This window comes from Rhinolophus sinicus, chromosome 17, assembly GCF_057876585.1.
Source record: "Rhinolophus sinicus isolate RSI-liver-muscle chromosome 17, RSI-T2T, whole genome shotgun sequence".
In the NCBI taxonomy this organism is placed as follows: Eukaryota; Metazoa; Chordata; class Mammalia; order Chiroptera; family Rhinolophidae; genus Rhinolophus; species Rhinolophus sinicus.
In genome coordinates this window covers 189,062,950-189,090,398 of record NC_142517.1, presented here as the reverse complement: position 1 = coordinate 189,090,398, position 27,449 = coordinate 189,062,950, and the positions used below count along the sequence as shown (strand labels likewise).

General features: G+C 40.8%; 2 protein-coding genes and 1 pseudogene across 3 annotated transcripts; all 3 read left to right on the top strand.

Moving 5' to 3' along the window:
- Nucleotides 1–1,954, top strand: LOC148754900 (gamma-crystallin A). Of its 2 annotated transcripts, XM_088793748.1 has the most exons (3): nucleotides 1–83; nucleotides 186–428; nucleotides 1,620–1,954. In XM_088793748.1, exons 1-3 carry the CDS (start codon nucleotides 75–77, stop codon nucleotides 1,890–1,892), a joined length of 525 nt encoding a protein of 174 aa, XP_088649874.1. In that variant the 5' UTR covers nucleotides 1–74; the 3' UTR covers nucleotides 1,893–1,954. The 2 variants fall into 2 exon arrangements, with proteins under 2 accessions (XP_088649874.1, XP_088649873.1); XM_088793747.1 differs by lacking the exon at nucleotides 1–83 and having other exon boundaries at nucleotides 123–428.
- A 9,606-nt stretch (nucleotides 1,955–11,560) lies between these two features.
- On the top strand, nucleotides 11,561–13,845 carry LOC109445038 (gamma-crystallin B). Its single transcript, XM_019726937.3, has 3 exons — nucleotides 11,561–11,704; nucleotides 11,803–12,045; nucleotides 13,530–13,845. Exons 1-3 carry the CDS (start codon nucleotides 11,696–11,698, stop codon nucleotides 13,803–13,805), a joined length of 528 nt encoding a protein of 175 aa, XP_019582496.3. The 5' UTR covers nucleotides 11,561–11,695; the 3' UTR covers nucleotides 13,806–13,845.
- A 3,920-nt stretch (nucleotides 13,846–17,765) lies between these two features.
- On the top strand, nucleotides 17,766–21,623 carry LOC109445040 (gamma-crystallin F-like; annotated as a pseudogene).
- Nucleotides 21,624–27,449: the final 5,826 nt, after the last annotated feature.

Below are 27,449 nucleotides of genomic sequence, written 5' to 3'. Positions count from 1 at the left end.
CTGTCCTGCTATATATACCAGCTGCCACTCTTGTCCCCATCACACTGGACGCTGATCATCTGCGATCAACAACCATGGGAAAGGTGAGTCAACCCAGGTGCCATACCATGTCTATTGAGTGTCTCCTGTGTCTGGGGATGTACCTCGCAGTTGACTGCCTGCTGTCACCTTGTTTTCTACTACAGATCACCTTCTACGAGGATCGGGGCTTCCAGGGCCGCCACTACGAATGCAGCAGCGACTGCCCCAACCTGCAGCCCCACTTCAGCCGCTGCAACTCCATCCGTGTGGACAGCGGCTGCTGGATGCTGTATGAGCGCCCCAACTACCAGGGCCACCAGTACTTCCTGGGGCGTGGTGACTACCCCGACTACCAGCAGTGGATGGGCCTCAGCGACTCGGTCCGCTCCTGCCGCGCAATTCCTTGTGTGAGTCTTGCTTCAACCAACTGATGAGAAAGCATCATTGATCCGTGGCCATAACTTCCTGTTTATAAAAATCAGTTTGTTCCGACTCAGGACTAGTGTTCACAGTGAGGATAACAATGCCTGACTTTCAAGCATTTTTAAAAAAATGTGAGCAGGATCATGAAAAACTGTAACCTCTATTTTTTTCTTACGCAAGGACAACAAATTATTTTTAGGGCGCAAGAAATCACAACATAGCCTCTAAAATTAAATTTGGTAGCATCTGGCTGATCCCTAATTTTTAAATAAGAACCACCTTCTTCAGCAAATAAAAAAAATCTATTGAGTTCACTCTGTTTTAGTAGTAAAAACACTAAAAGATTATGGGAGAACAATACAAGCATAATGTATTCTAATTGCATTGGTGATTGTTTTCAATACGTTATCTGCATTGTTCATTAGTATATCATCATACTGATCTAGAAACTAACAATTTGTTTCAGCTTGCCAGTGGCTTCTTATTTTCCAGGAGTCATCATCAACTAGTTTCATACAAGGGTCAGAGACAACTCATTAATTAGGATTTCATAAGACATGGTCCTCACCAGTGTTGCTTAGTGTATTTTCATCATGTGGAGTTTCTGTTTCTGCTTTCCAGTGACACCAAATCATGTGATGTGGCAAGCAGATATAAGAATTGAGACCAAAATTTGTAGATGCAAAAAGAGATACACATAAAATAGGAATTTCTTGGAGGCAAGAAACTCAAATGGTACGAGTGACTTGGCACAATGTGGATTCAGAGTAAATACGAATTGTTGCACAATATGAGTGCAAAGGGGCTTAAAAACAAGCTTGATAGGATTCACTTGAAGGCAGTCTTAACAGAGAAGGGAGTTAAAATCCTCTCTGCAGATCACAACACCAAATACTATCGTGATAGATGGTTTCTTACAGAGGAACCCCTTTCATTCTGTTTGTTTCAATGTGTGTTTCTTCCACTAGATAGTCCACTGGTCAGGTGAGTTTTATTTTAAGACTCTTTCTAACGTGTTAGACCAACAATGTAAAGAGAGGGGGTAGGGAGGAAACATATGTCGGGATGGTTTGAAAACCATGCTTCATGAAGATGCAGGCTAACTGAGTCACTTTTATGGACATCAAGGATGCACACAATTTATTTATTTCTTCTTTGGTTTATTGTCACAACAGACCAGCTCTCACAGGATAAGACTGTACGAGAGAGATGACTACGGAGGCCTTGTGTCTGAGCTCACTGAGGACTGCTCCTGCATCCACAATCGCTTCCGGCTCAATGAGCTGCACTCTCTCCACGTGCTGCAGGGCTACTGGGTCCTCTACGAGATGCCCAACTACCGGGGGCGGCAGTACCTGCTGAGGCCGGGGGACTACAGGCACTACCACGACTGGGGGGCCACGGATGCCAGAGTGGGCTCTTTGAGACGGGTCATCGATTTGTACTAGGCTGTATTTTCCTTGTTATGATCCATAGAGAAATGCAATAAATAGACCAGTTGTGTTCCTGACACTATGTGACTCTTGCTTATCTTTAAATAAGAACTCAATTCTAATAAATGGTAACTCCCAGGCACTTACCTGTCCTTAAAGTTCAGGTATTTTGAATGTCTACTTACCTCCTGTTGGTTAGGCAACAGTATTTATGGTGTCCCCACCCACTCATGTCATGGGAAAGAGAGACAAGCACTGTTTCTGCCTCTTTGACTCAAAATCTGAGGGAGAGAGGAAAAACAAACATAATGAAAAATGACTGGAACCCATATAAAGGAGAAAACATAGAACCAGTTGTGGCTGGGACACCAAAGACAAGGGATTGCTGGAGAAGCTAATGCAGCTGAAGTCTCAGATATTAGTCAAGAGAAGCTGAATAAAGAGACGGGTTTTAAGCAGAATTCTCAAAGCAGAGAAGGTCAAATCATTTGATGAGGTCATCTGGTTAAAAAAAAGGGTTAAATTAAGAGTTAAAGGGCCTGAATTGTTATCCTGCCTTTGCAACTTACTAGGAGAGTGACCTGCTCAGACTAGTTTTCCAGGGACTCTCCCAGTTTTAGCACTGAAAGTCCTTACATCCTGGAAATCCCCTCAATCTCAGGTAAACCGGGATGCGTGGTTACCCTACTTACTAGCTTATCACTTCTTATCCTCTCTGTGCCTAAATCCCTGTATTGAAAACTACAGGTGATAATAAATTCCTGCCTCACTAAATCCCAGGATAATTATAATGAAAAGATGAAGAAAGATTGTAAACACACTTTGTTATCTTTAAATTATTATACAAATGTACATGTAAGAAATTAATGTATCTTCAATGTCCCCTCAAATCAACAGTGATCAACTTTATTTTGGACTCCAATATGAATTTTTATCAAGACTCAATTATCAAAAACTTTATGCAGAGTGAAGTATTAATATTTGCTATCCTGCATATCTCTACGATCTTTCCAAATTTACATAAGCAAAAATTGTGCTCTGTTCCAATTAACTTCTTTGTAGAAATTGATAAGCTTATTTCAAAATTTCTGGAATTGCAAGGGACCCAGAATAGCCAAAACAATCTTGAGAAAGAAGAACAAAGTAGGAGTACTCATACTTCTCAATTTTAAAACTTACCACAAAGCAACAGTAATCAAGACAGTGAGGTATTGGCATAGGGTAGACAGAAAGATAAATGTAATAGACTTGAAAGTCCAGAAATAAACCCATGTATCTACATTCAACTGATTTTTAACAAGGGTATTAAAACTATTCAGTGGGAGAAAGAATGGCTTTTCAACAATGGTGCTGGGACAACTGGATCTCTACATGCAAAATAAAGAAATTGGACCCCTATCTCATGCATATATAAAAACTAACTCAAACTACATCACACACCTAAATGTAAGAACTCAAACCATAAAAGTCACAAAAGAAAATCTAAGCATACATCTTTGTGACCTTTTATTAGGCAATATTTCTTAAATGTGACACCAAAACACAAACAACCAAAAAAAATTGGATTTCATTAAAATTAAAACCTTTTATGCATCAAAGCACATTACCAATAAAGTGAAAAGACAGCACACAGAATGAGAGAAAATGCTTACAAAACATATTTCTTATAAGGGTCTAGTGTCCAGAATACATAAAGAACTATTACAAATTAACAGTACAAACAATGCAATTAAAAAATGGCCAAAGGACTTGAATATACAACTTTGCAAAGAACATATGCAATTGGCCAACAAACAAATGAAAAGATGTTCAACATCATTAATCCTTTGGGAAATTCAAATCAAAACCACAATAGAATACCACTTAATTCTCATGAGGATGCTTACAATAATTCTAGGAGGGGAAAAACAGAAAATTACAAGTATTGGTAAAGATGGGAAGTAACTGCAACTCTCACCAATTGCTGGTGAGAATGTAAAATGATGCATCCACAGTGGAAAACAATGTGGTAGTTCCTCAAATAGTTAAACATAGAGTTATCATATGATTTAGCAATTCTACTGCTAAATATATACTGAAAAGAACTGAAAAAGAGTGTTCAAACAAAAACTTACGGATGAGTATTTATAGCAGCACTATTAACAATAGTTAAAAGTTGAAAACAACCCAATGCCCATCGATAGATGATTAGATAAATGAAATGTGAAATGTCCATACAAGGAAATATTATTTGACCACAAAAAGGAATGAAGTGCTACAACATAGATGAACCTTAAAAACACTATGCTGCCTGAAAGAAGACAGTCACATAAGACCTTATATTATATGATTCCATTTATATGAAATACGCAGAATAGGCAAATCTATAGAGACAGTAAGTAAATTAGTGGTTGTCTGGTGTTGGAGGGATGGGTGGATAAGGGATGATAGCTAACGGGTACAGGGTTTCGCATTGTGGTGATAAACACACTCTAAAATTGACTGTGGTGATGGTTGCACGTCTGTGAATTGTACACTTAAAATGAATGAACTGTATGGTACATGAAGTAGCTCAATAAACTTGTTAAAAAAAATAATGCCCTGCACAGAACCTTAAATAATGAAGATTCTTTAAATTAAGATTCCTTCTTGTTGAAGGAACATATGGGATAAACTATAAATATGAAGATACACAGATAATAGTCCCCCTCTTATGCATGGTTTTACTTTTCAAGATTTTAGTTCCCGGTGGTCAACAGTGGTCAAAAAATAGTAAATGGAAAATTCCAGACATAAACAATTCATAAGTTTTAAATTGCGTGCCATTCTGAGAAGCATGATGAACTCTCACACTGTCTTGCTTTGTCCAGCCCAGGGCATGAATCACCCCATATCCATGCTTCATACACTACCTGCCCGTTAGTCACTTAGTCGCCGTGTAGGCTATTAGTTATCAGAGAGCGAGAGAGGGACCACATTCACATAACCTTTATTACAGTATATTGTTATAATTATTCTATTTTATTATTAGTTATTCTTATTAAACTTCCTGTGCCTAATTATAAATTAAACTTTATCATAGATATGTAAGTGTAGGAAAAAACATAGTATATGTAGGGTTTGGTACTATCTAAGGTTTCAGGCATCCTTTGGGGGATTGGAGCTACTGTATTATCATAATACTGTGACTCTTACCAATATCAAATATGCAGAGGATTTGGGGTTTCACTGCTGGTTATCTAAATCATAGTGCATTGTCCTCTAGCTGGATGACTAATAAAATATGAGCTCTTTTTTAAAAGGAAAGACCGGTGTCTCACTGAAGATAATTTTGTTATTATTTGTTATTAACTTGAAGTTTTGCTTTGTTTTAATCTGGTGAACTGAAAGGTTTAGAAAACAGCATTTTATCTGACAAAGCTCAGCATGCCACAAGTTTCCTTCTCTTTAAACTGAGGGATGCGGACAAGATGAGGTCCGTGATTCCTTCACTGTAAGACGATATTAGGTTTTGAGGTGGTGTATCTCAGTGGTTACCAACATAGGCTTGGAGGTCCATGGACTTGGTTTCTGGCTTGATCACCTAATGGCTGTGTGATCTTGAGCCAGTTACTTATCCTCCCCAAGCCTCAGTTTTTCCACTGCAAGTTCTCATGGGAAATAAATGAGATACCTCCTATAAAGGAGTTAGCATATAGCAAAGGCTCAGTAAGTAGCAGTCATCGCTCCATTACTTTTATTTAGTTATGATATATATATATATATATATATATATATATATATATATATATATATATGGATTTTATAAGGAAAAGGGGCCAGAATAAATTTGGTATTTTCTAGAAAATTCCCTTAACTCAAGGAAGAGTGAACATCCTCAGTGTCCTTTTGACAGTCACCCATTACTGCTGTCTTAGAAGTTTACACATAAATAAATGAATCAAGAATTACAGAGCCCTTTATAGCCAGTTAATGCTGAGGTCTTAGAGATAGGCTGAAGAGGTCAGCCTGGCAGCAGACAACTGAGCAATCCACTAGAATTTACAGGAACTCATGTTAGGGCCAAGATTCTCAGGGTCGGTAGGGACACAGCAGGCTACTTGGGTGTCAGGCCTTCTGACACTCAAATTAAAAAAAAAAAAGTATGGCATTGAACCTACTATAAGAAGTATACAATTTAGGGGCGATATAAGACGTGCTCATCTAGAATGATATCTAAAACAAGCCATTGGTATATGTAGAGGCAATTAGTCATTGGCAGCTGAGACAACTGAGTTTCAGTCCCAGTTTCTCCACTTACTAGCTATTCGGACCTTTTAGAATTTGTTTCTTCATAGTGATGAGTTCTGTGATTAGACTTCGTCAGTCAGGGTTCTTGGCCTGAACTGGGTGCTTCAGAGAACTCCATTTAGCCTTTTCTAGCTGCAATATTCCCCACAGGACAATAATCTGTGGGGAAATGGGTACATGCCCACAATTCTCCTACACCACACTTCTTATACTTGGAGCTCAGAATTCTCTCCATTTAGATCCTTGATTCCAAGACCTAAGAGAGAGTCTTTACCTGGCCTATCCACCTGAGGATACTGGTAGTCAAAGGGCAGCTGTTTGTGAGAAGTAAAGGCGAGAGGAACATATGGGTGGAGCTTGGACATGTGAGGGAGTGAGGACAGAGGAGCATAGTCCATGGAGTGGTGGAAGGGGGCTCTATTTATGCTCTTGCCCCAGGTCTCTCAAATATTTGGGGCAGTCCTGGTAATAATTGTGCTGTGTTGGCTACTTGACATACTTTGTATAAGATTCCCAGCATAATGTCTGGAACATAGTAGACACTGTTTATACAGTAGGCTATGATTATTAACTATTATTATTTTCATCACTGTGAGTCCCATGAGTGCTGTAAAGTTCACTGCAGGTTCAATCCCACCCACAAAAATGGGAGTAAACATGGCTTCCTTCAACAGGGTCATGTCAATGATGTGCTGATGAACTCAAAAGATTTCAGTTGGGAGACATGTAGGTGGTTACCAGAGAGCCAGGAAAAGAAGCCTGCAAATGCTTCAGAAAACCCAGATTATAAACTAAAACATTTGTGGAGAAAGGAGAGGAAGGAGGGTGATGAACTATCTCTACTGAAGCTTCTAACAGGCCTCAGGTAACTTCAATGGCTCCTAAATGAATGGTTTTGTTTTGTGAAGAAGCCAGGTTTATATTAGATCCATTCACGTATTTTGATATGTAAGCTTATATATCTAATTATACAAGCTTATTTAACCATGAGTTACCAAGCTTTATAATTTTTTTACTGATTTAAATAAGACCTGTCTTTTTAAGAAAGAGTTTTGCAGTTATTTTAAAGACAAAAAAAAAAAAAGGTTGTATATAACTTTAGAGTTCAACTCAGTATTCAAATATTTGCGACAAAAGTCTCATTTATTTCAGAACCTTAATCTTCCTTCTATTCTAGACTGAGCTGTTGGCTGATTGTGGGGACAGAGCCAGGAGTGCACTTTCCAGGCTCTCGACCTCACGTGGAAAGGTGCTGGCTCAGGTAGTAAATGGCCATCAACTGTGATCGGATGGCCATCAGCTGTAACCAGTGAGCCATTGGCCACTAATATAACTGCTGTGGCTACGGTAGCAGAAAATGGGGGCTAGCAAGAGGATGGTGGCTGAGCTAGCAAGCGGCTGAGCGTGGATTGCAATTAGCAAGGATAGTTGTCAGTCGGTTGGCAGAAAAGCGGACAGCAGGTCGCACGTTGTGTGAATCCAGCCTCCAGTGAGACTATAGTAGTATGACTCCCCTATCTATGGCTCTGTGGGTGTTCCTTTTTGGCCTAGCCACATCCTGCGTTCTTATGTGGGGAGCGGGAGCAGAGACCCCACAGGCCGGCCCCGCACGACAGTGATACTAATACAAAGAGATATAACAAAGCATGTCTTGGAGCCTCCGAGACCAAATGTCTCATTCCATTAACCCACATATCTTCTAAAATTCAAGGAAGTGGCTAGGAACCTCTTTCATTAATTTCCTTCACAAAAAAGTTGTTTATCACATTTTCTTTCATTTTCATTCTCTTTCTCAGGCCACCTCTCCTGCCTCCCTCTTTAGCTGTAAGAACTAAGTTCTGAGACCTTAACAGGATAGCTATGTTAGTGCTCTAGCGCCCCCCTCAGGAAGGCCTCCCTCCTGTCCGCCTACGCCAGCATGCAGGTTTTTGAGCCATTTTTACCTCCCTTCAAGTCTTCTCTGGCCACCAGGGCAGGACAAAACTGGAGAGTATCAGAACCAGGGAATGTGGTAGAGGAGTGAGTGGGAGAAAGTGGCTTCTCTGTCTCTGAATGGGTGACCTCATGTGAGAGAGTTATTGTTTTCCCAAAATAGGATTGGAATCATTATTGGTTTAACCGTTCTTCATGTTTCCAGGGCTCTATTTATCCAGCTAAATAATTGACAAGTAACTATGAGGACAGAGAAGTGTGACCTGGTCCTTACCCTTGAGCTTATAACCTTGTAGAAGACATTAGACCAGAAAAAGAAGAAATGTATGAGCAAGGCAATGCTTAAGTGCTAAGCTGGGTGGTAATGAAGTGGATGTAGACATTCAGAGAAGGGAGAGACAAGTAAAAGCTGGTTCTGAGAAGACACGTCCTAGGAAAAGGGACTAGCCTTGAACATTGGGTGGGATTTGATAAGCTTCCAGAAAGGGAACAGCTTCCTTCCATTGGTCCAGATCATCATAGACATCTTGAATTTAGAAGACAAAAAGGGAAAAAATTCTCCCTAGTTAACCCTTCTGGGCTGCTAAGATTGAGAACAAATGCACCCATTGTTTTCAGGGTGAATTGTATCTACTCTTACTATTTCTCTACGTAACCATAAAAGATTCAATAAAATAATGAGAGAGAGGACGTTTCTTCTGACTTGTTCTTTATATATCAACTTTCCTTTTCCATACTGCTTCGAAGACCTCCAAAGTACTTTAATAGAAAGAATACATGAGTAGCTATAATGTAATGAAGAATCAAAGTGATACGGAAATGAGAAAAAAGGTGAAATTCTGCTGCTAGCCAAATCAGTCCTAAATCAGCTAATAGATCTGCTATGTGCACACATACTCACACACAACCACTCACATCCCTGAGCCTCTGTTATGGCTGGTGATGCCCCTGGGTTTTGCATCCACCGTCCACCAGCCACAGTGAGGTGGGTTTAGAACAGATGCTAGTCAATGAACTCATGGTAACGTTCTTGGGAGGATTTCCCTTACTGTTGACATGTTCCATTGCAGATAAACGCCTATGGTACAGCAGTGACCACTTCAACCTGTAGTCCTGCTTCAGCCAGGGCAGTTTGGTGAATGCAGGTGGACAGAAGAGCTGGATGCTCTGGGCTGGGGCAGGTATATTCTCTACCAGCAGTGGGCAGACTTCAGTGACTATCTTCTCTGACTGCACAGTCCTCGCATTATATTATTCCTCCTCTTGGCATCTTGCTCAAGGTCACACACAAACAGTAGTCATCATTTGATTGTGATATCAAAATTACCAAACGGAAGATCTTTGCTAAATTAGGCCAAAGGGTTCCAACACATGAAATTATCCACCGATCATATTTAGTCTCCTTACCATAAGCAAAAGTGTGGACACTATGACATTGAAACCCACAAACACAAATATGTTTATTTTTTATTGATGTGCCAAGGAATTCTGTTAATATTATCATCTCCAGCATTATTAAAATATGAATAATATCATATATTTTACCACCACTATTACTTTACAATTTACCATGTGCTTTCGAGTTTATTATCTCATTTGATTTTCATTGTCATTCCTATTTTATAAATGGGAAAACTGAGGCTTGAGGCAGTTAAGAGACTTTCCAAAAATTACACAAGCAGTAACAAAAACTGCAGAAGTGTGTGTGGATGTATGTAGCCATCGCTCCCTGAATGTGTTCTTCACAGATAGCGCCTATTAACAATTTCATGGTATTTGTTAATACTGTGAAGACAAATAATTTTAGGGGAAGCAGTGTGAAAGGAAGGACTTGGGACAGGTAAGACCGACGGTCACAGGGAGTTTGCAATACTTATTCCTCCACCAAGCAATGGTGCAGGCCCTGGAAACACCAGCCACCCCACTATCCGACCTAGCCCACATCCCTGATGCTCTAACAGAAGCTAACAAAACAACAGAGAGGACTTGAGTATAGGCCTCGAACTCAAGGCCCAGACTTTCCCATGACTTTGGAATCCATACACAAGGCTAACTCTCTCAGCAACCTCTTGACCCAGTATTTTATTTCTAGGTATTGTACTTGAATCCTGAATATGTCTTAATATAATTGTTTGCCTTAGGACTCCTTTAGTGCTGCCACTACTTTTGCAAGAGGCTGGGATGAATTGTACAATGTCACATGGCATTGGCTGAGAAGTAGACCGGAGCCAGCCTATAACCAGCCCATACTCTTTATCATCCCACAGAGAGTCATGCCAAGGCCTGGGTATCTTCTGGATACTGTGTCGGTTCTATTCCAATAGAGAGACCTTCTACTCACTGTAGGTTTCCCTTTGGTAGGAAGAGCCTTAGACAGTAAACCTATTACATGTTCACATACATAACATATGTTTATGAATAATAACCATATTTTCTAAAACAAAAACAGTTAATGAAAAGACAACTTTTATTGTTTTACATGTTTACAAATTTCTTTAATGTCAATAGCCTCTGGAAAATACTCCACTCTACACTTGTAAAAGAATAAGAGTGAAAAAGACAAATAACATCTTAGTATTGTTTTGAAAACTTTTTTGACCTTATGAGCCCCTTGAAAATGTCTAAGGGACCTCAGTGGTGAAAGCCATACTATCAACAGGCACTGTTGGCTGGCGAGCATCCCACATGTCTGAGGAAACAAGCAGGTGCTGTATTTTGAGGGTTTATACATTACACCTTACACTAACTCAAATCACCTTTATCAAGGGAGCAAGAGTTTGAAATGGTGACGAGGAAAGAAAGATCTTAGAACATTTGAAGGAGAACAGAGACACCAAACAGGCAGGACTCTGGGCAGCCACCAGCAGAAGGAAGAATTTAGGCTCCCAAGATCACGTGAGAAAGGGAGGAAGGCCACAACTATCTGCTTTCTGTAAGGTCAAAGCCAAGTATTGAGGGCCTACTATGTGCCAATGCTTTGCTCCAAGGGACAGAAAGGAACAAGGAAGAATTTGCAGCCTTCAGGAGCCTATGAATATCCAGTCAAGTATCAGTTTTACTCAAGATGAGCCCCCCAAAAAGCAATGATAATCACAGAATCTAGAATTTGAACTAAGCTTTACGCTCTTCAAAGCACTTTCACAGATTACCTCACTTGATTCCCTCTTCCTTAAGATTCCTTATTGTTTAAATTCTGGTTTTTAAGAATTTTTTTTTCTAAAAACAAAAACACCAGTCCCTGAGCAGAATACAAGGCTCAGTTTAATTACCTTTGAGGAGTCAATTAAGCAAAGTAGGCTATAAAAGAAAAGCACGAGGATAGAATTTCGCTCATCCTTTTGCTCAACTGAAAAAGACTCTTTTCATTTTGGTGGCAACAACAGCTTTAGTGAATTAGAAAACCCGAACCTACCAGAAAGAATGAGAGTAAACCATTCAGCTAACCCCAATGACCAGGGGGGAGAGAGAGCCAGAGTTTGCAAATCCCCTACTCACCGAAATGAACCCCTTTTGTGTGATTTCCTGCAGAGGCAGCAGTCAGGGCAGCTATATACACAGCGGCCGTCCCCCTAGTCCCACAAAGCACCGAGCGAAACCTCCTGCTCACCCTATCCAAAATGGGAAAGGTAAGTAGGTACTGGGTACCTGAGGCTCCACCTTCCCCCTCTCACAGCATCTTCACTTGAAGCAAATAGTTTCATGCTCCCACATCGTCCATTTGCAGATCACCTTCTACGAGGACCGCGGCTTCCAGGGCCGCTGCTACGAGTGCAGCAGCGACCACTCCAACCTGCAGCCCTACTTCAGCCGCTGCAACTCCATCCGGGTGGACAGCGGCTGCTGGGTGCTGTATGAGCGCCCCAACTACCAGGGCCACCAGTACTTCCTGCGGCGCGGCGACTACCCCGACTACCAGCAGTGGATGGGCTTCAGTGACTCCATCCGCTCCTGCCGCCTTATTCCTCAAGTAAGTGTGGCTCTGTCTTTGTCTTCAGTCTCTTTGGAAATGAAAGCCATTAAAAACTATCATTCGTCAACCAAATTGTTCCAATTAGGGAGCAGAAAGCGCAAGTGAGACTAGTGCGTGCAGTCCATTTTAGACGAGTGTCTCAGATGGAAACCTGTTCTTCATGAAATGTTTCTTTTTTTGAATTATAAGTTTGTAGATTTGATATTTTAAATGTAATCAAAATTATAAGACCATATACTAAGGAAAAGCAGAACATAGAGACTGAAATTACCATCTGTTCAAGATAGAATTTCTTAAAGTGGTGATTCCAAGCCGTATCAACTCAGAAATTCAATATAACAAAATTTAGAAATACAACCTGGGTCGGTTTAATTGACAAAAATACGTTTGCTTGCTTTGGCTCATTTTTCTATTTATTTTCCTGGAGAAGATAGGACCCTGTCTTCTGGTTTCTATTCTAATTCCATGATCAGTACCTATCAGCTCACTTAGAGGTATAAATTCATGGAAAGGCCAAATCCAAAACTTTAGTCTGAGATTCAGTATTTTCTAGAGAGTGATTGTAGAGTTCTTAGAAGAATGAAGTAAGTGTAGGAGGCAGGGCATATGGTGTCATCCAAACGGAGTTTAATGAAAATGATTCTTGCAGCTGAAGGAAATGGGTAAGTTGAGGGTAGGAGGCCAGAAAGGAAGCTGACGAGTCAAATAGGTTGAAACCTGAACTGTAACTGAAGTTATGAAAACAAAGATAAGGAAAATGTGGCATCTTAATTTTTTACAAGAGCTTCGTAATCCTGTTCCATAGTGTACGTGAATACTAAAACATTGGTTTTACGGAAAGTAGCTAAAAATTGATTCCTTTTTAACAAGAGTAATACAGAGGGTGCCAAAAAAAGTTATACATTTTAAGAAAGGAAAACTATTAAAATTGTGATACTCAATATATACTGATAACAAAACATGAACACAAGTCATCTTTGACTTCAGTAATTAAAAGAGGTGCTCAAAGTGGTTACCATCAGTGTCCAGACACTTCTGATTACAGCAAACTACTGCTTGAGCAACGTTGACCAAAGTGTCCACTTGTATACATTTTATTTTGGCACCCCTGGTATACAAAATGAGACTGGGCTTTCCAATGACTCTCATTTTTTACCTTTGAAAAGGACTTTCTCTAATAACAAGCACTAAAGTAATCCATTTTATTTTAGGCAAATCTTAATTCCCAAAGACAGACACTGGTGGGTAGCAGTTGAAGGGGTGCTGAGTTCTGTTCTTGCTTTACCCATAAATCATTAGATTCACTACAGTGGGTGATCAGGGCCACAGAAAGCTTTTAAACTCTGCAGCATGGCTGTTCTGGAAGCAAACTTGAACTCTGAGAACTTCTGGGCAGGTGTGGCCAGGGAGGTGCAGGAGTAGAACTTTAATTTCTCTCTATTTGTGTTCATGTACTTTTGTTTTTCTGTCTGCCACCTCAGCACTCTGGCACCTACAGAATGAGGATCTATGAAAGAGATGACTTCAGAGGACAAATGTCAGAGATCACAGATGATTGTCTCTCTCTTCAGGATCGCTTCCACCTCAATGAAATCCACTCCCTCAATGTGCTGGAGGGCTGTTGGGTTCTTTATGAGATGCCCAGCTATAAGGGAAGGCAGTACCTTCTGAGGCCAGGGGAGTACAGACGATATCTTGACTGGGGCGCTACGAATGCCAAAGTTGGTTCTCTTAGACGTGTCATGGATTGTTACTGAAGTAGTCACATTCTCTACGTGTCTCCTTTAGAACCTAATAAAATATTGTAGCTTCTGTTTCTGGCAATAATAGAGTCCTGCTTTTCTTTCAATCCACTAAGCATTCGTATGCAATAATGGCACTTGGCCAAATAATGACACATGTTTTTAAGATGGGGAAACAACGCTGCATAAGGGAGATAAAGTAGAGGCTATTAGTGCCAGCATCCTTTAAAGACTAAATCATGGACGCGCAAAGAAATGTTCAATTCAGTTGGGCTGAAGCCGTTTGTGGTTGGTCTTATAAGCATATTTTTGCAGCTACAATGATGAATTAGTTCTTAGAGACATCTCAAGTTCTCCTTCCAGGTTATCCCCGCCATCGTCCTTATAAAGTCCAAGTCTTAGCTGATGAGGAAATTCGTTTTCAGCATCTAGACTCTTCCTTTATTAGCTCTATAAACAAACTGGTCCCGCTCACCTATTGCACTCCTATCCTAACAGCCAGTGTCCCTTTTCTCCTAATTCCATTTCGATACCCCATTCCTCCATGAGATTTCCAGTCCAAATATAATTCACCGTCGGCTTATAGAAGAATTGTGCTTTGTAGAAGAATTTCAGGATTTTCACCAAAACCACATGAACACAGGGAAACTCAGCCTCATCATTTTAATAGGAAATTGAGTGACATGATGACTATACACAGAAAATGATACTAAATGGAAAATAAGGAATTGAAATTTTCTGGAGAAGTTTGATTGTATGTTTGTTTCCTTTATTTTTAAAGAATGGATTAAAGTCACTGAAAAAAATACACAATATAATAAATGAAAGAAATTAAAAATTGATGACTGAGGAAATTGGGTCAGAGGATAAACAAAAGTAGGAGAGAAAAATAGAGCCAGAGGTGAAGTAGAAGCCAGCTTTCACTCTATTCTATAGGTGTTTTTTTGTCTGTAGATGGAATCAGATTTGGATCCAGCAGCCAAGGCAGAGGGAAACCAGATCAGTTCCACAACTCATAGGCTATAACAAATGATAGAATTATTCAAGACAAGCCCTAAGCATTCCCAGTAGTAAAACCTAAAAGAAAATTTTCTTGTGGGTCCTGGTGAAGAGGGTACTGAGTAAACATCATGCTCAATAACATCCTGCAGTAATTAAATATATATATAGTTCTTAGGACTGCTTCTTATAAAGTTCCTCAACGAAGCTGACGGCTTCAGTTCAAAATTCATCTGAAGTAACCCATCCTTTGAAATGACTCCGATTCATATATATATATATGTATGTTTCATATATTCCAATGTCTCATAATTCTAGAGCGAGAATGGGAGAATGGATGGTTTATGCTTTTCCCAGTCACCATCCACTCTGATCACTGGGCGTTGGGTGGGTCATCTTGCCTTTCCATATGTGCCTCCCCATCCCTCCCATGCATCATACTGACCCAGGTGAGAGACATAGTTCCTTTTCCTTTAACTCCTGAACCATTTCCCACATGCAGCATTAATGTGTGCAGACAGCTGAATTATAGAGGTTTTAGGGGAGAGAGGCACATTTATATCATAGTACAACGATATCAGATTTAATAGTCGATGGCCCAGGTCTTGACAGTTGTCTGCAAGCTCCAACCTGCTGCTGGGTGGCCTGGTCTTCTTTCCCTTCCTTGCTCCTCTCTTCTCTGTTTTTAGCTGTAACCACATGGTTGTTCAGTTTTGATAGAGACTCTGTCCGTCCTGTGCCCTCAAGTTGTCCAAATCTACTACCCAAGTGGCTAATAAATAGAGCAAGTGTATAATTTGTTTCTTAAACTGAGCCATTTTTGAGAGTGAAAGGGATTAAGGATTACACTGGGGCAAGAAGCATGAATCAGGACTGTTCCAGGTAAACTGGAGCGCATGGTTCAGCTATTTATAAAGATTTCTTCCCCGGAAAATAGGTTCTTGAATTATTTGGTATTGCTTGTTCCTAAATTCTAGTTCTTTAACCTTTAAACTCTCAACACCAGGGCTGGCTTCCTGGAGACATTCACCAGAGACCTCTCTTTGCAAATAATAATATATCAAACATGAATTAGAAAGCCACAAGTTCCTTGGAGTGCTAAATTTTACACTATTTGTCTGATAGACATAGTATCACAGACTTCAGACATGGAAGATATCCTGAGACACCTGAATTGGAAGTTCATCAAGTTAGAGTCCCTAGAACTCATTGATAAGTTTTTCTTCTTGAAAATCAGGTGCTTCCGTTTCTGGGACACAGGCAGAGAAAATGATATCCTCTCTTTAATCCCAAATAAAGAAAAATTCATCATGATGAGTGATGGGGGTGCTGGAGGGGCTTATGCCCCAACTAACTCCTAGTTCTATCCTTCCTCCTTCTCTCCTTTCACTCTCTAAAGTAAACCCTGGGACCTCACAGAGGAGAAAGGGTCTGAGCTGAAAGCAGCCTCCCAGAGTGGAATGGGAGAAGGGATACCCTATAGGATCCTTCTCACCTTTTCCCCATTAAGATGAACCAACAATTTGAGATAACGCCAGTGTCAGTCTATATATTCTACACATACCAGTGTTTCCTGCAAATCCTAGTTTATAATACTAAGTCCAGATTTTAAATTTTATTCTTCCTTTTTTCCACTCTTTTCTTCCTCTGAATCTATAATGCCTTCTGGCCTATTTAACCTTACAAAAGGCCTACCAAGCAAAGAACCTGAAGTTGCAGCTATTCTATAAAGGAGTGCCAAGAACTGCTGTATTGAGTTATACTCTCAAAGGGTTCTCCTCCCTAGGGTTCCCTCTCCTACTGCCAGCTCTGCTGCCACAGGGTTAGGTCCTAATATTATTATGTGTCTTATTCCCTCCCCTCCAGACTTTAGAAGTACAACTTTTTTTTTTTTGATTTGTTAAAGCAAAAGTGAGAACTACCTGTTGCTTAAACCAGAAGTAATATATTGTTTTCAACACAAAAGTCAATTTGTTCCAAGAGGAATGTCATAGGAGTTAAGCAGAGGTGGCTCAATGATTGCTCTCTGTCTTCTTGTCATTTATTGAATGGTCATCAAAGACAAGCTGAGAAAGAGAACCAGAGGCTGGTGCTATGATGGTGATCTTTGGTCCTTTACCCAGTCTCTTTGTTAGGGCTAGTTTGGTCTATACGGCCACGGCTCAAATGACCTCTCCTCATTTAATCAATCACATATAGGATATAAATGCTACATTAATTACTAGGAAGCAGAAAGGTGGATGGTAAGGTCAACTGCTGGCTGGACCTCAGACACTAGCAAAACTCTGGAATTCGCTGCTGTTGTAACATTAATTTGACATCTCAGAAAATATAAAAATTAGAATTACCAAGGAGCAAAGGGTCTTGGGGACAACACAACATTCCCATTTTCACTCTTTTGCTTACTCATCTCCCCTGTTATAAAGGCCCATTAATAGATCAAATGTTTGTGTCATCCTACACATTTCTTTTGTAAAAATTTTTTATTTATTTATTGGGGTGACAATTGTTAGTAAAATTACATAGATTTCAGGTGTACAATTCTGTATTACATCATCTATAAATCCCATTGTGTGTTGTTCACCACCCAGAGTCAATTCTCCTTCCATCACCATATATTTGATCTCCCTTACCCTCATCTCCCACCCCCCACTCTCCTTACCCTCTGGTAACCACTATCTTTTGTAAAAATTTTACCACAAAATGATTTTGTAGCGGAGAAACTTTTCAGACATCTTTGAGAGGATTAAATATCTTTGAGATACATAAATAGACTGATGTCATTCATAATAATGTCACAGTATTACCAGTGTAAAACATTTATTCAGTACTCATTTTTGCCAAGTAAATGCCAAACACATTATACACATAGTCCCATTTATTTATGTCAATGTCCTTTTGCCAAAGACCGCCAGGAACCTCTGTCATGAAACAAATTGAGTTTATTACTTGTCAGATCAAGGGAAGACACACACCATGGGGAAGCATGAGCTGTCTCAGTACGAGACTGTTAGAAATAACCTATTATAGAATTTCTCCTTTGCTTGGGAGAGTTGGTAAAGGGTCTAGAAAAGCAGGGGTTCACTCCAGATTGGATGTTGTCAGAAAGCAGGGGTAATTTTATGATTGGATATCTCAGTAAATCCACTCATGCAGAGGGGGTCTGGAACAAGAATAAAGTTTCAATTGATTTTTTAAAAAAGTAACAGTTAATCATTTTAGCTGCGAGAGGGGATGTTTCGTATTTTGCGGGTGGCACACTGACTTTGTTTTTGCCTGCACTTAGACAGAATTGTGAAGTGACCTTATTTTGTCTCATTTCATGATGATCTCAGAGTCACCTTGCCTGCAGTTGGTATTCTGTGAGTTTGTTTATGTCTAGTACGGGAATAACACGGCTGAGCTCTGAGTGCCTGGCCAGCTTCCAAAGATCAGGTTTTTCTTTTTTGCTTTATCATTCAACATACTATATCGCATAAGATGAGTATTATGAAATAAGTCATGCTCTGCGAGGTTATGTGGCTTGCCAAGTGCATGCAGCTACGAAGTGGACATTCTTAATCCACGAAGCTTTGCTGCCTCCCCCAGCCCTGGAAAAGGGGGAGCAATCTATAACACAATAAAATTCCCAGTCTTGGACACAGTGACGGTAGAAACCACTCCCTTGGTCTGACCTCAAGCTGATTACCAGTGGCTGACCTCTGGTTACATAAAGTACAGCCGCAGAAGGGGAAGTAAAGCATCTGATTAACACAGTCAAAACTAGCAAAGAGCAGAATCCAAATTTGTATCCATCATTGGACTGGAAAATCGTGTAAAGAAAGAAATCTTAAGTTAGAGTGGTCTCAGTCACCAAGGGAAGCTAGTCAGTGCTGTGGCATTCTACTTTCTGACAGCCTCTCTGGAATTTTGAGGCACTTCTATAAAGGCATAGATTTTTCCCCCCCCCAGAAAATACATGGGGCATAACGGAATCATATGTGTAGAGAAATGCTTTTCAGGTCAAAAGTTCAGGCTGATGTGCTGATACATTTAGAAAACACTAACAACCCAAATAAAAGCAACCGTAGGGACTCATCTAGGATTCGTAGAGGACAGCATTAGAATATACCAGAGAATGAGGGAAAACTACAGGCATTTCCACTGAATGCAGCATGTAAAAGGAACCCATGAAATCCCCTTACTCACCCTTGGGGCCCCTTTTGTGTTGTTCCTGCCAACGCAGCAGCCATCCTGCTATGTAGGCCCTCTTCGCTGCCGGCTTCGTCTACTGAACTCACTTCATCCGTGTCCACCAGTCAGTTGTGGGGAAGGTGAGCGGAACACAAGTTAAATAAAAAGAAAAGAAAACAAAATGCCTCTATGGAAGATCTATTGGGGGCAAATGATTTAATTGGGAATTATTCTTCCTTTGCAGATCACCTTCTACGAGGACCGGGGCTTCCAGGGCCTCCGCTACGAGTGCAGCAGTGACCACTCCAACCTGCAGCCCTACTTCAGCCACTGCAACTTGGTGCGCGTGGACAGCGGCTGCTGGATGCTGTATGAGCGCCCCGACTACCAGGGCCACCAGTGCTTCCTGCGGCGCGGCGACTACCCCGACTGCCAGCAGAGGATGGGCCACAGCGACTCGGTCTGCTCCTGCCGCCTCATCCCCGTGTGAGTCCAGTTCCTTGCGTCCTTCTGTGCCCTCCGGTCACACCCACACCAGAGATCCAGATGCAGTATTCATACTAAGCAATGGTGGTCTTCTTGTTCTGGTTCTAACTATATTCTCTTTTCCTTTAGTAATGCAATGCTTCTAACTGGAAAGTTTATTTTACTGTGTTAAAATTAAACTCACCTCTACAGGGAACAGGTAGTTAGTACAGGGTGTTAGTTCAGAGCGTCTGTGCAACAGGTGATGAATAAGTAACAAATCAACTTATTGTCAGATGGCCTTAAGCTAGTAACTTAGACTATTTCTCTTTCCTCATCTGTAAAATGGGTCCAATAAGAGTAGCTAATTCATAGAATTGTGATGATGATGAAAGGACGGTACCTGGCACATGTCAAGCCACCCCCTCCCCAAAACATAAACTATGATTATTAACATCAAGGTCTCTCAAGTCCTGCCTTTGGATTAGGCAAAACAAGTAACCAACAACGTGGCACCAACAGCTCCTGCAGAGCCCACTCTTACCCAACTAACGCCCAGCAGCCCGGAATTCCAGTTAGTGATTCTGTAACTTGACTGTGACAGAGTCCTAGGGAAACTATACCACTTTCATGAAGGTTGAAACCCCCTCGGAGGGTTAATGCCTGGATAGGGCCCAGACTGGCATTAGGAGCCTGAAAATCTGGGCTTTCCCCTCTCCAGCCCTGACTCTTCTAATTACTGACCGCAAGCCCTGTCGTTAGTTTCTCATAAAAGAAGAAAGGGCTTATAATGGTGCTCCACAGGTGTCAGGCCGTCCTGAAGATCAAGCCAGAAAACGTACACGTGAGTCCTTTACAAACCATGGATGACACATTATCAGCAGTCTTTTATACCGCAAGATGAATTGCTTAGGAGAGCCTTTCCTAAAGAGGATTTAATGGTGGAAGAAGAAAGACATGGAATGGGTACCTGCTGGGAAGGAAGATAAAAGAACAAGCACTCAAGGAAAGACAGACAGGATTTTCCCAGGACTAACAGCCTGGGCTGTTTCCATTTTTCCAAAGGTTTTATAATCTATTGATCTGTAAAGGATTCTTTCGTGATCTTGAGCTTCCATTTTTATTCATTACCTAAAACGATTTTGCTGGAGCTTATATTAGAGCTGAGAACTAAAACCTAACCTTTATGATGGCTCTTGTTTTCAAAATATGAAAGTAGCAGCATGTAAAGCAGAAAGGAAGATATTAAAGAATTGCCTGTGCTTAATTGCCACCAGTCTGCCTCCCCGTGGGAAAGCAATTTGACTTCCTCCCTAGGCTCTTCCAATGCTGTAGAGATTCAAAATAATGCCTTTTGACAATGATATATTTGTCTTTTTATTTTAATATCTATTTTTTTTTAATCATTCAAGGAGAGCCCTAGACTACCATAAGTGTATGAAGGAGAGAGCAAAAAAAAACGTATAAAAATTGTTACTTAAAAATGGTACTAAATAGAGCCCGTGCATAGTTCGTGTAGCTTTTGGCCCTAGAAAACTCTAGGGAGCACCATTTATATCTTGATCTATGTGAATGGTGCCCCCTTCAGTTTTGCGTTGTACAACCTACCCAAATGTACACAGTGGCCCTGGTGTTGGCTGTTATTTTCATTTGTCACCTTTGAAATAGAAAAGATAAAGACATGGCCATCCCCCCAGGTCTGTGTGTGATTGGTTGCTAAAGGCTAGGTTTTCTGACTTTTCCTCCTTTGCTGATTGCCGAATCCACAGAGCAGCTCCCTCAGGATCAGACTCTACCAGCAGGAAGATTGCAGAGGCCAGATGGTGGAGTTCACTGAGGACTGCTCCTCGCTTCATGACGGCTTCCACTTCAATGAGATCCACTCCTTCAACGTGCTGGAGGGCTACTGGGTCCTCTACGAGACGCTCAACTACCGGGGGCGGCAGTACCTGCTGAGGCCAGCGGACTACAGGCGCTACCATGACTGGGGGCCACGAGTGCCAGAGTGGGCTCTTTGAGGAGAGCCATGGATTTCTACTGAAATATTTTTACTGGACACTTTTCTCCATCTGGAAGCTAACAAAATATTTCCTGTGTGTTTCATGCAGTCATGTAGTCCTGTTTTCCTTTCAGGCTCCTCGGAAGGGCTCAGCAAAAATGAAGGTGGGACGAATGAGGGCTTTCTTACACGTATGAGTGGAAAGGGTGGTCGGGGGTAGCAGTTAAGGGCACAGCCTCTGGAGCCAGAATGCCTGGGTCCAAATCCACCTAATAGCTACGGATGATGGAGCATGTTACTTAGCATTTCTGTGCCTCAGTTTCCTGATTTGTAAAAATTGGGGTGACAATACTCTTCATCTCATAAGGCTTGATGTGGATTAAATGAGCTATTATTTTTAATTCTCTTACAATAGTACCAAGCACGAAGTAAATGCTGTGTAATAAGTATGTATAATATAAATGTTCCTTGGTTATTATTGAGCATTTAGACCTTATAAATCAGTGTTTTTTTCAGAGTATCAATAGTGAGTTAAGGATCAACCTGCATCAGAATCACTTGGGACACTTGTTAAAATGCAGATTCCCAGACCCCACCCCACAGGCAGAGCAGCTATCAGATTGCAGGTGCCCTTCCCAGGGACACGCCTGCCCTGGTGGCAGAGTCAGGCACAGCAGGAAAAGAGCAGGACGCCTGGGCAGACAGCCCCTGCAGGTAATCACAGAGACCCTGCGACCTGGGAGTCATAGCCCTTTCCAATTTGGACTGTTTGTTGATTAGGCTAGCTGAACCACCTGAGGACCAAGGAGACATTTATCTTGCTTATAAAGAAGATTTTTAGACTATGAAGAAGTCTTTAGAACCCACCTATGCTTAAATTCACTCTCAGCTGAATTTGTTAACAAGACAGCTTTCCATTCCCAAATCCTCGCTTTCTCTTTGTACCCCGTTTCGCACATCTTTCTTTATTACTGATTTATGGTTCCTGTAGTTCTTTTTTCTTTCTCTCTTTTTTTTTAGTGAAAAGTTGGAAGACTTTTGTGCCAGAGAGACTAAAAAGTTAAAAATTCCATAAATACAAACTATATAAAGCAGCTTTCTTTTCTTCAGCTTAGAGGAGGCTTTTACTTCATCTAGAGAAGAGCTCCCCCCTGTGTTCACCAGGAGGAAGGCAAATATGATTTAAAAACCTTTTCCAAAATAATGAATGATGAGATTATTTTGCACCTTTTCAATATACTCTGCTATGCAAAGTATTCAGAGTAAACTTATAATTTAGCCAAAGCTCTTATTAAGCAAGTGTAAATCTTATTTTAAAGGCAGTGTTTGAGAGCTTTGTGACACATTGTAAGCATTTCATGAGAGAAGGTAAAGAAAGGCATGACAATTGATCTGTGTTCAAGAGAGCAGGTCCTTTGGGACCTGCTGATCTGTGCCCTTTGGGAATCCAGCATTTGCACTGTGCCTTTTAACAGAGCCCTTTGTCTTCAACGTTTTACAAATCCACTTCTAATTTATGAAGCTTTGAGTTCATGAGTAAGACATCCTGCATTCTCGTTCACATATTTCCTCCACTTACCCTTCAAACCCAACTCCTATTTATTTATGATTTCTCAACCAACTCTATTTTAGATCCTTTATACTTTTTTCTTACCATGGTATGTACATGAATCTTTTTTTTTTTTTTTTTTTTACAGACGTCTTCTTTAATATCCTTTAGGGGGGGGGAAAGATACCCATTCCAAATCTCACTGCCTGACTTCCTGTGTTTTTCAGTGTCTGCAGACATATAAAAATATCCTCACCCCACTGGTCTTAAAATATCCCAAATGAACCTAAGTGTGTTCAGAGATAATGAACAGTGTGCAGTGTGGCTCCTCTACTGCCCACCCTTGCATTTGAAAGACACAACTTGGCTCTTTCGAATAATACCTAAGCTGTGTGTCTTGAAGCTGCTTTGAGTAGTATCCTCCAAGCGATGTTTGTCTTTCTGCCTGAGTACTCCTACTCCCAGCTTACGCATCTCGAAGGTGGGAACTGGGAACTGTTGATGTAGCTTGCAAATATAGTTCATGCTCTTAACCCCTTTGGGCTTTGTGCAGCATTCCAGAAAACCTCCATCAGATGTACCACATGGAAGAAGAATGCTAAGCAGTCCAGATCCCAGAGCTCTATGGCTATCTACCAGACTCCAGCTTTGAAATGCACCCTCTGCCACTCACTGACTTTGTGGCCACCTGCCTCACCCTCTCAGCGTCCTAGCTTGGAAAATAAGGTAGACCCTATCTTACCTCATCATCTTTGCTTTTCGTGAAATCAAACTAGTCCATTCTAAGCTGTGTTACCCTCAGACTCTCCACAGATCACCGCTCTACTACCCATGTTTTAGACTCTTCTCCATGGTTTCTTTGTCCCACGGTTTGCCTTTCCACCTACTTTGTAATCTCTTTCTTTACAACTCTTCCTCTTTAATATTTATTTAAATAGGCTTTATTTAAAATTTTTCTGTTGCTCCCTCACCCTCTGTTACAAACCTCCATTCAAAGAATCACAGTACACTATTTTGTTGGTTTTTCTTTTTTCCCCAGCATTATTGAGATATAATTGATATATAACATCGTATATGTTTAAGGTGTACAGTGTGATGGTTTGATACATGAACATATTGTAAATTGTTGACTACACCAACATTAGTTAACATATCCCTTACCTCCCATCATTACCATTTTGTTGTGATTGTGGTGAAAACATTAAAGCCATTCATAATATTTTAAGTAAAATAACACTTATCAAAAGAACATGCAAAATATAACCCCAGTTTTCTTTGTATGTGCATGTAAAAAAATAGTCTGGAAAAAACAACACTGAAATATGAATGGTGTTTGTGTCTAAGGTGTGGGATTCAAGATGACATAAATTATTGGTTAGCTATTTTTTCTTCAATAAATATGAATTATGTAATAAAAAAGAAATAAAATAAAACTTTACAATTTTTTTTCTCCACACCAAACTGCCTTAATCATGAGTGCCTGAAGGTCAGGGGACCAATTTGGCTTAATATATAACAGACAGTGATTGAGGCCTTCTATATACCAAGCATTGTAAAACCTCAGAAAATAAATATATGTAGACATATTCCTTTATATCTAAGAGAGATAGGCATTCACAAAACTGATTTATAATGGGAAAGGAAATACGTGCCATGAGAGTTTAACACATTTCTGTGGGAATGAGCAAAGAGAGACACCTGGGGGGTGGTATGTAAAGTATTTAAGGACCCATAAAGGAAAGGCACTGACCTACCGAAATGGATGCCAACTGCAGGATCCTGAGGCTAAACTGGGATTCCAAGGGAGAGACTTGGGTGAGCCTTAAGGTTCAGGGCAAAGGTGATTTGCCAAACAGCATGGAAGCATTTCAATATGCTTACAACCAGTTCAGCAAGAAGGTTGCCCTGGAGCTGCACCATGAAAATTTAGTACAAGGAGTAAGGAAAGAATATTCCAGGCAGAGGGAAGGGCAGGTCTAAAGGCATGGAAAGGAGAAGATGTCCTGTGTAGTTTCCCAGGGTGCTTAGCCTAGAGTTAGGAAGGACATAGCTCCTTGTTAAATGCTTGTTGACCGGGAGGATTAAGTACCTTAAGAACCACCACCACTGTCTGCCCCCTTGGTCCCTTGCTCTGGTAGGAGTTCCCTGTGGGGCACTTTGGTCAAGAGAGAGAGAAAAAAGCAGCCTTTGACAGATGGCAGTTAGGAGCCATCGTGTTTTCCTGTCAAACATAAACAATTTATAGAATGCTATCACCAGTTGAGGTCACTCGGCAACCATGATGCAGCGAGACAAAAACAAGACCACTCCCTAACCATGTCTGAACACTGAACGCAAGAACAAGAACCTTGCAAATGACAAAGATGAGCAAACATCTCCTTCTTCCAGATCACAATGAGTGACTGCTATTTCTTTCCCAATTACAAGTTTAGTCCCCACTCCATTCCTCCCACCTCCTCGATAATTTTTAGATAATATTTAGATACCCAGTCATAGAATTGATCCCACCTTTTGACCCTCCCCCAAAGCACCTAACACAAGATAAAATCCTGTAACGGCCCCTCCTAACACCTTCTTACTGAAATGCCCCATAGTGCATAGCCCCTCTTTTTGCAATGAATACCAAGAAACTCAACTTTGCTCAACAGCAGGTGGTCTTGGCTGGTGAGTGAAGGGTATCAGAGTATGCCACCCCAAAATATGCCTCTTTGACATATATAGCAAACCTCACCATTGTTTATCATGCTTTTCTTGGTAACCCTAATAACTGGCCTCCTCCCACCCCACCCCCACACACACCCTAAATTCTTTCTTTTGTCTTTAGCAGAAGATGGTATTTAAGGTGGTAGCTTGGGCTGTCTCAGAGAATTGGCAACCTCTAATCAGTTTTTTTGGTTCTCTCCCATGTATACATGAGGTCTACATGTTAATACACTTCTATTTGTTTTTCTCTTGATAATCTATCTTTTATCACAGGGGGTCTCAACCAAGAACTCAGAAGGATAAAAAGAAAATTACTTTTCCTCCCCTACAGTTTTGTCAACTCAGATGGGACCTGCTGGGACACCCCACTTGCTCCAGAGCCTGCATATGGGATCCTGGAAATCTGGCAGAAGTCAGCGAAGGATAAGAATTTTCACCAAAGCCAGCGTCCCTGGATCTCTCTCTCTCTCTCTCTCTCTCTCTCTCTCTCTCTCTCTCTCTCTCTCTCTCTCCCTCGCTCTCTCTCTCTCTGTAGTGCCCAGTCAAGAGAACAAGGTAAAATTTTACTTTGACCTTTCCTTTCCAAATTCAAATTTGCAGGAGAAAAACATTTGTAAGAATTAGTTCTTTGAATCATGACTTGTGAATTTGGCTTTTGGGTACTCATTGGTTATTGAACTATTTCCTTGAACTATTTCCTCCTAGGAAAGGTATTGCTTTTGTGTTTGTCTCATTTTGTGTCCTGAGAACTTAAGTGACTTTTGTGAAAGCCCTCAGGATGGGTAGGGGCTGGTTGCCAGGGGAATTGACCTGAAATTAGAGGGTTGGAATTTTCAGCCTTAGCCCCACCATTTACTTCTGTGGAAGGGAGAGGGGCTGAAGATGGAGTTCAATTACCAGTGGGCAATGATTTAGCCAACCATACCTGTGTAATGAAGCCCCCATAAAAACCCAAAGGACAGGCTTTGGAGAACCCCTAGGTTGATGAATATATGGAGATAATGGGAGAGTGGCATGCTGGGACGGGGTACAGAAACTCAGAGCCCCTTTCCCTATACCTTGCCCAATGTGTCTCTTCCATATGGGCTGTTCTGCCCAAGAATTTTAAGTGACAACAAATAATATGTAATAATCTGTATAACTATAGAGTCTTTGGAATACTAAGACTGTCCTAAGAAATTTTCAGAAATACTTAAGGGAATAGCTACTTTTTGTGAAAGAAACTATGTTGATAGCCATGGTCTTATTACTGACTGTTTTTAGCAAAAGCCTTTCTTTAAACCACTATCTACAATCTAAACAAACAAATAAAAGCTAAAACCTCTTTAAAATCCTTTAATAAAAATCCTTTAGTAATCATAAACCTGTAATCTAGTAAATAAACTTTTAAAAAAATTCTGTCAGCCTCTGTAGCAAATTAATCAAACCTGAGGAGGGGGTCATGGCAGCCTCTGATCGGAAGCACAGGTGACCATCTGGGCTTGGGGTTAGTGTCTAAAGTGTGGTGGGAGGCTTTCTTGTAGGACTAAGCCCTTAACCTGTGGGACCTGATGCTATCTTCAGATAGATCGTGTCAGAATTGAGTTAAATTGCACGACCCCTAGCTGGTGACACAGAATTGTTTGAGGTATAGAGAAACCTCCACACATTTGGTGACTAGAATATAGAAGTATTCTGAGTATTGTGTGTAGTGTACAAGAAGACAATAGCGTGTGTTTTCTTTACATCTAAGCACCATTCTCCAATAAAAGGAACCAGGGACCCCAGGAGA